The sequence below is a fragment of the Triticum urartu genome, chromosome 2 (genome assembly GCF_003073215.2).
Source record: "Triticum urartu cultivar G1812 chromosome 2, Tu2.1, whole genome shotgun sequence".
NCBI classification, from domain to species: Eukaryota; Viridiplantae; Streptophyta; class Magnoliopsida; order Poales; family Poaceae; genus Triticum; species Triticum urartu.
The window spans coordinates 380119140-380127856 of NC_053023.1; the positions used below are offsets into that span (position 1 = coordinate 380119140).

General features: G+C 43.6%; 1 protein-coding gene across 1 annotated transcript; it reads right to left on the reverse strand.

Moving 5' to 3' along the window:
* Positions 1-4385: 4385 nt before the first annotated feature.
* Positions 4386-7260, reverse strand: LOC125537399 (uncharacterized oxidoreductase At1g06690, chloroplastic-like). The gene is made up of 10 exons (XM_048700706.1): positions 6874-7260; positions 6291-6382; positions 6152-6189; positions 5899-6060; positions 5791-5813; positions 5610-5681; positions 5346-5513; positions 5048-5130; positions 4908-4970; positions 4386-4759 (listed from the first exon to the last, which is right to left on the reverse strand). Exons 1-10 carry the CDS (start codon positions 7100-7102, stop codon positions 4574-4576), a joined length of 1116 nt encoding a protein of 371 aa, XP_048556663.1. The 5' UTR covers positions 7103-7260; the 3' UTR covers positions 4386-4573.
* Positions 7261-8717: the final 1457 nt, after the last annotated feature.

An 8717-nucleotide genomic window follows, 5' to 3' on the forward strand; every position in this document is an offset into this window, starting at 1 on the left:
TAGCCGTGTCCCCAGTTATGGACATCCTGAGTATCTGGTTCTTGAATTATCCTATGGATCTCGTCACTCAAAATTAATTTGTTGGGTTGATAATTACTTTTAATTGGGATTGAGATGGGGGTACCATTCTCAATGTTGTTTCAACTACCATGATAGTTACACAAAATATATTCCTTTGTTGTAGGAAAAAATTGGATTTTTGCAAAAATATTGTAACCATAGAGCCTCCACCAGCCATATATGCATGTAGTGATAGCATTTAAAATTCTCTGCTCTACTGTGTTACTATGCCAGCATATTCCATGTGCTGACCCGTTTCGGGCTGCAACGTATTATGTTGCAGACTTTTCAGACGACGAGTAAGGCGCCATAGGTCGTTTGTCATGCACTCAGCTATGCTGTTGGAGTTGATGGACTCACTTTATCTTCCAAGTCTTCCGCTGTTATCTTATTTAGATGGTCTTAAGCCATATTTATTGTAATAAGTTCTCTTTTGAGACATCCGGTGTAATAAGTGTGTGATTGCTACTCTGTTATAAATCCTTCAAGTACTGTGTGTGTCAGCATTACCGATCCAGGGATGACACTGAAACACAGAGACTTGACCATCTGAGGTCGGGTCGCTACAGTTCTTCGGCCCCGGGCAATCTGTGGCATAGTGCCCCATAGCCTTACACCTGAAGCACTGCACCTGACTCGAATCCCTTGGCGCACGTGTAACCTGGTGGTTCTGGTTATTGTTCCCTCCATTACCATTACCATTACCTCTAGCATTGCCGTTGTTACTCTTGTGCCCATTGTGATGATGGTGGCCATTATGGTTGTGGCCATTCCTTCCATGATGATTATGATCATTACCTCCATGATGATTATGTCCATTACCTCCATTACCTCCATTACCATGATATGAAGTGAGTGGCTTCTGTTGTTGTACTTCTCTTGCGATTCTCTATGGCCTGATGCTTCCCCTCTAGCATAATAGCATTATCAATCAGCTCCTGGCAATTATTAAAAGTGGCCACTGTCAACTAAAGGCTCAACTCATCATTTAGGCCCTCCAAGAATTTCTCCTGTCTAGCTGCATAAGTGTTAACATCATTAGGAGCATAACGTGAAAGATTATTAAATTCCTCCACATACGCATTAACTGTTCGACCTCCCTAGCGCAAACTACTAAACTCCTTTTTTTACACTCATAGCACCAGCAGACACATGTGCATCACAGAAAGCTGCATGAAACTGTGGCCAGGTGATAGTAGCAATGGGATAAGTGACCAAGTAATTGTCCCACCAAGCTGCGACAGGACCCTCCAAGATGCAATTTAACAAACAAGCAAACAATCTAGTATTTTCATACCACGAAAGTGGACATAATCATATACGCTAACACGATAACGTTGCAATATAAAACAAGCATGAATGCTGGTCTCAACACTAGTTCCTACTTAACTGGTCAACATACTTGAGGGGGCTAACTAATAAATAGTAAGAAGTATAACTAGCTTATAAAATAATTTTCACTCCTATTGCTTTTCTAATCCATTTTGTAGGGTCACGTCCTACAGTCAACACACTGCTCTGATGCCATCTGGAACAACCAAACCTTGAAGGATTTGAGTCTCTGTGCTTACCGTGCTAGTTCCTGGATCGAACTCGCTAGCACACGCAGTATAGATGAATACTAGAATAGCAAGTGCATCATTTATTACAACGTATGATCCAGAATGTATAAAATAAAGCAATCTGCATAGCACTTGGCTAGCTTTATTCAATCAAAGAGCGGAAAAGTAGCGGAAAAATAACGATGAGTCCCATCATAGCCCACTGGCAATGCTGAGTGCAGACTCGCAACCCTAACGGTACCTTACTCTTCGTCTGAATATCCTACAACATGAGGCGGTGCAACCATATAGGTCAATACTTTGAATGTATTGGCAAGTTACAAAGGATTATAATAAAGCAGACCTACATGTATATGCATAGTACAACAAAAGGAAGGCTTGAGGGTTATTTTTGCAGAAATCTGATTTTGTCCTCATAACTGCCTAATAGTCAAATTTTTATTCAGTTCTTTTATTACTACAATTATATACACAAGGTTGAGTTGGCAAATTCAACTCCAACCTACCCTTTATTAAGTTTTCCCACAAATAATATTAAGTGTCACATCTGTCAAGATCAACCAATAACTGTAATGGCATAGTGGCTCAAATTTGCCCATAACTGGGGGCACGACTAATCACGATTAGTTTTTAATACTCTGCAGAGTAGAGTACGCTTTACTCACTAGACCCAATCCGAAGATTGAGACGAAGTCTTTCAGAAGAGGTTCCCTTAACCACCTGACGGCCACATCCCACCTACATGAGCTACATCTGTCGACACTGTCTGGGCAAGGGTTCCAACAACTGATCAACTAAGCCAGAGCCCATATAGCCAGTGGCCGCACATGGAAGCTAGTAGTCACTAAGTCTGTCTGATCTTTTTGAACCTGGGCGACATTCCACTTAGGGTGCACTCTCATGAGCGCACGGCCTTAGAAATGGTGCAAGACCCATGATGCCTTCCCTCAACACCAAGCAATACCACTTCCCCCCAGAGGTGAATTAAAATTCTTAATTATTACTCAAGTTATTAAATATATAATCCTCACATAAACTCAATGTATACACGAACCACCCTATCTACTAGCATAACAAAGCTACAACTACCACGATCTGCATTGACGGGAGATAGCTCGATAGTATAGCAAAATAATATAGTATTCCTATACATGCATAAATTCATTGTGGGTGTATATACTACATGCATAGAAAACAATAGGTAAAGGATGATCAACATGTAACTTGCCTTGGTTCTGGTTCAAAAAGTCACACTCCTGACAATAGCTCGCGTCGCACTCCGGACAATCTACACGTTTCACATGATAAAAAATCAATCACCGAAGTTCGAATCAAGCCAAAATAAAACCAGCAGCAAGAAAACCATTTAAAAATCCAAAAACAGTAGCATAACCACATGTACAAAACAAGTACAATGCACCAGAAACACAACGCGAAAAGAAACATCAGTTTCGTTAAACGGTTGGAAAGTTATGGCCTCCGGAAGGTTTGTTTCAAATTTAAACAGTGCAAACAAGTGAATTTTTGGTACTATGATAAAGTACTGGTTTTTGTAAGTTCACAGGAAAAAGAATTACCTAATTTGGGTATACAAAATAAAGATATAGCTAGTTGAAAAATAGGTGAAAATCTGTGAAAAACAAAACAAAAAGAAAACTCTGTTCTGGAAACACTGTTGCGGTACTGTAGCATCTCCTGTAGTAAACTGCCATGTGGCAGCGCATGATTGGTTGAAGAACTCCTGCGCGTGTGTGCTCACCAGAAGACAGAGGAAAACGGCGGTGGCGGGTCGGGCGTCGACGGCAGCGCTCCTCCGGTGGGCGAGGTGACGGGTTGAGGCAGCGTCGGGTGTCCTCTGCGGCGGCGGTGACGTAGTGAACTCCGGTGATGTCGGGTCTGCTCGGGAGACTCGTTCCCGTGCTCTGTGAGCCAAAATAGCACGTCGCTAAGATGAGGAAGTGGGAGGGGGTTCAAAAGCACAAGTTGGAGCGGCAGGGTTGCTGGGCCGCGGGCGTGTAGCGCTCTACGGGGCCCGCTGGCTGGCTGGCTGGCTATTTAAAAAAATCACGGTAAAAATAAAACAAAAATAAAGACACCAGTATAAAACAAAAATATATATATAGACACACAGTAAAAAATAGCACTACTAATATAAACTACAGGAACACTAGTTCCTACTCTAATGCAATTTTTAAAAAATACTCCCTCTGTCCTAAAATATAAAAACGTTTTTTACACTATGCTAGTGTAAAAAACGTTCTTATATTTTGGGACGGAGGGAGTAGTTTTTATGCAACAGGCCACACAAACAGTAATAAAACACTCAAATAAAATATATTAGAGATAATGAAAAATACCAGAACATACCAGATAAACTGGAAATAATATTATGGACATTATGAACATTTTTAAAACAAGGGAGAAGTCATGTTATCTCCGCTCCAATAAATTGCCTTTAGTTGCATAATGAAAAGAATATTTCAGAAAAAGCAAATAATGCAAATTAAAATATGAGATGCATATGAATAACATACTAACATCCAAATTAGGAAAATTGGGATGTTACAGGGATCTAGAGGATCATCGGCAAGATCCTCCCTAGCGATTACAGCCCACCCTGCCTGGCGACGGTGAGTGGGGTTTTGGGAGGTAGATACTCCGGTCCCTCGTCACTCCGTGAAACATGCACGTATCGGAGTAGATCACACACCAAGAAAGCTAATGCTTCCCAGAATTTCATCCGTCAGAGAACACAAACCAAAAGAACAAAACAACTATCATTTTGATGTAATTTGATCGTTGAGCCTGAATATACAGTTATTTCCGTTATGATTTTCTACGTCTTTGTTCTTTTCACAACTCCACATCTTTTCGCAGAACTACAACTCCTATATCTAGGATCACGGAAATCCTGTGTACCAGTAAACCACGAGGGTAACTTGACCGCGGATTTACAGCTTCTCTACTGGGAAACCCATGACGGGCTTCACCTCGCGCGCCATGGACCGCAGCTCCTCAACCTCCTGCTCGGTCAAGAGCCACCCTAACGCACCGGCAAACTCCCGGGCCTGCTCTGCGTTCTTTGCCCCCGGGATCGGCACGACGTTGCCCTGGCAAATAAGCCAGTTCAGAACCACCTGCACATGAACAAAAACCAGTTGATGCATATTGCCATTGTTTTGTCGTCATGATTGTGTAGTTTCTTTGTAATCGCTAAGATAAGGCAAGACTTGATAATAGAGGATGAACACTGTATAATTAACCATGCAATAAAGAACACAGTACCTGAGTTGGGGTTTTGTCATAGCTTCCTCCAATCTCCCTAATCTTGTTAATAAGCGGTTGGAGCTGCATTGTGGAATGACAAGAGTGAGCAGAGCCGCAACAGAGATGAAAGGGAGAGTTCGAAGTTAAGGTGCGGCAACCTTGGACAGGAAGTCAGAAGTGTATATCCGTCCACGAGGTCCAGTTGGGGGATTAGCTGGAGTGTATTTTCCTGTCAAAGCACCTGAAAAGAAAAGAAACAGGGTTCAAAAGGGTGCATTATATTTCACATTTGTGTGCTGACAGCTAATTACATATAAAACACAAACTAAGAGTATGATAAACTACACCATAAGACATAACTAATCAGGCGATTGCGCGAGCCCTGAAGCTAGTTGAGCTGAGTGCTCAGTAGTCAAACAAGCAAAGGTGAAGGAAAAGAGAAAAGCATAACTATACCTTGGGCTATTGGGGAATATGCAATCAAAGTAATACCAAGCTCATCACAAGCTGCCTTCACCCCATTTTCCTCAGGGTTCCTGTAAATCAGACTGTAATTTACTTGGTTTGAAGCAAGTGGAACTCCCCTCTTCTTGAGGCGCTCGTGAGCATCTCGCAGACGTTTCTCTGGTAATGAATGTGATCCAGCTTAGTTTTACCATAAAACAAGCAGCTAGCATAACACGCTCCATCAAATGAGAAATAAAGTCAGCTTTTACAAACCGCTGTAGTTTGAGACTCCAACGGATTTTACAAGACCTTGCTCATAAGCATCAGCAAGGCCGTCAAGGTAACCTGGATTATGAAAGAAATAGAACAATTAGTTTACTGCATTGCAGTGGGTTTAAAATAAGATATTAAAGTTCCCTAAAAAAATATTCTTCATTTATGTAGGTTCGGATACCTTCATTGCCCCATATCCCTGGCCTGAAAAGGGTATGAAAAGAACAGTTTCAGCAAGCTAAGAAGAGTTACAAATAACATTAAAGCTATATATTGATGAACTACTAACCAATGGAGTTGGTATGACTCAACCGAGGAGACACCAAGGCGGGAAAGTGAGCCCTTTAGTGCAGAAATAACACTTCCCCGGCCAAACCTCCATGGAAGAGCCGCAAACTTTGTTGCAATGGCCACCTCGACCCCTTCTTTTTCTTTCCTTTCCTTGATAAATCTGATTGGAATTAAGGGGAATTTGCAACAGACGTTGTGAAGACTTCATTATCAAAATATACGGGCATGGTGTATAATGATGCATGGTATACCTTCCCAGTAGGCTTTCTGAATTTATCGCTCCCGATACCTAAATGTCATCAACATCAGAAGGTTGTCAGGGTTGCTCTGAAATGATCTAGAGAATGAGCAATACAGCAAGAAGTAATCAAGAACTATCTTGATCCCTACCCCTGCACCATATACTTCTGCAGTGTCGAAGAAGGTTATTCCACTATCAAGGCTCGCTTCGAATGCTCCCTTGGCATCCTTGAGTTTCCTATCTGGGAAATTCAGAAAATGCTCGTTTATGTTAGACATGTAGCAGCAATCAGATATCAGTGTGCCGGCATAAAACTCAAGAGCAATGTGAAATGAATTCAATATTACAGACTTAAAACACATTTTTTTTGGTGTTTTTGCAGCTTGCTGGTTACCGTTCATGGTCAAAGGTTTTCTGGGGCTAAAAATTTAGAGAGTATACACGTGACATGTGCTGTGGCACAAAGTTTTGACAGGCAATGCAACAAGCACCTCAGGTGCATGGCAAGCATGAACATAATTTCATCCAAGAAACGCCAACAACAATGCAATGATGCAACAGGTGAATAACACAACCAGCGTGCTGAGTATATAATCCTAATTTTGAAGAAGTGCACAAATCAGTTCACCAGAAAGAGATAACTAATTGATGAACGCAGGTGCAGGTGGATCAAGAAGAGCTATGGGTTCAACTTGGAAGAAGGTTATCTGGATTGCGCGCGGCCGAACGTACCGTCCCATTCGAAGTCGTTCCAGTAGGTGGTGTCGCCCCAGGACCAGGCCCCGATGCCAAGCTTGGTCACCGCCACGCCGGACCCGCCCAACATCACCTTGCTCCCGTCCTCCACCGCCGCGCCCTCGGACGCGACCGCGCGGGGCGGGCGAAACGCCGCTGTTCGCCGCTGGCCGAGGAGCGGGAGGCAGCCGCAACATCCCGCGCCGCCGGCGACCTGCAGGGCCATCGCGGACGGAAGCGGGGGTAGGAATTCTCGTGGCGTGGTAAGTGGGCGCCGCAGGGTGGTGTTCTTGGCGAGGCGCGCGAGTGGCAGCGAAGCGCGCGCGTTTTGTTTGGCCACGGGAAGAGAGGGGCGGGTCACGTGGAGGCGCCGGTGACCGCGCGCGCGCGCGTGGGGCTCAGCCGGACGCGCTCTAGTTTCTTCTCTTCTTCAGGGCCTTCCGAACGGAAGTGATTCGTTGCGGGCCACTCCACTCAAAATACAAGCTGTCTCAATTTTGGAAATGGGCAAGCCAAAAACATTTTTTGTAATAATTTAGTTGATATATGTGAAAGTGCATACTCTAGTCAATGCAACCAAAAGACTAATCTAATGGAAGAGACTAGGCAGCATATTATACGTCAACACTCTCTCTCACGTGTGGCTCCCTCAGGCCTAAACGTAGACCGAAAGTGAGTTCCAATTTAATTGAGCCAGCCGGATCTTGAACTAAGATTTATTGGCTCTGATACCATATAGAAGTGCATGCTCTAACCAATGCAACTAAAAGACCGATCTGATGAAAGAGATTAGACAGCATATTATACATCAACAATATACACATAAAAATGCTTACATGTAACTTTATCAACCATCACTTTTGCAAAAAAAAGACGTCGATATCCACCACACGTGGCATAATAGGCATTCGCCCACACACCGTGTGTGGCATGAGTAGGGGGTAGTTCACACAGGCCGTGTGTGGACGAAGAGTAAAATTGTCCACGCGTATGGGCGCAGCTACTTCGTACCACACGCCCAACAAATACTAGTCAACCCCATCCCGCGCGTGTGGCACCAAGCAATATATGCCCACACGTCCTGGCGCAGCTACAATAGATACCCGCGAGATAACGATTTAGTTGCCATCCGGGATGGCAGATGTAATTATCTGGGATGGCAAATATAGTTAGAAAAGCATGTCAACTCTCTCTGTTTTGGTTAACTACACTTGTCATGTCTAATTTATGATAGTTGTCACGTGTAATCGACCCATAGTTATCATGTGTGATTAACTACTTGCCACATATGGTCAAACAATAGTTGCCATGTGTGTTTACCTAGTTGCCACGTGTGGTTAATCACAGTTGCCATGTATGTTTACCTGATTGCCACGTACGCGCAAGCGCAGTTGCCGTCTAGCAAATGAATCGTAGTTGACATGTGTGTTTACCTAGTTGCCATGCACGCGCAACTGCAGTTGCCATCCAACAATGTACGACTGTCGTGTGGGCGAAAAGCAGTTCTCTCACTCGCGTGTTGACTAGGTGGTGGCTGTGTGGGCAGAAACTAGTTCGCCCACACAGCGCAGCTGGCAACCGTGTGATGTGGGGAGTGTGGACGACCTCTCCAACGCCCACACACCAGCCTTGTTCTATGTGGCACGCGAAAACTGACTCGATGTGTCAAGATTCGTGCAAACTTAACTGAACGATGATCCAGACGTGTGGGCGAGTTGCAGTGTTACCACACGTATGGGCGTTAGTGTTTTCGAAAAAAAACCGTCATGTAACTTTTCCTAAAGAAAATAAAATACACTTTGGGTCATCTGTTTTTAAAATCGGTAAGTCGATTTTCTGAT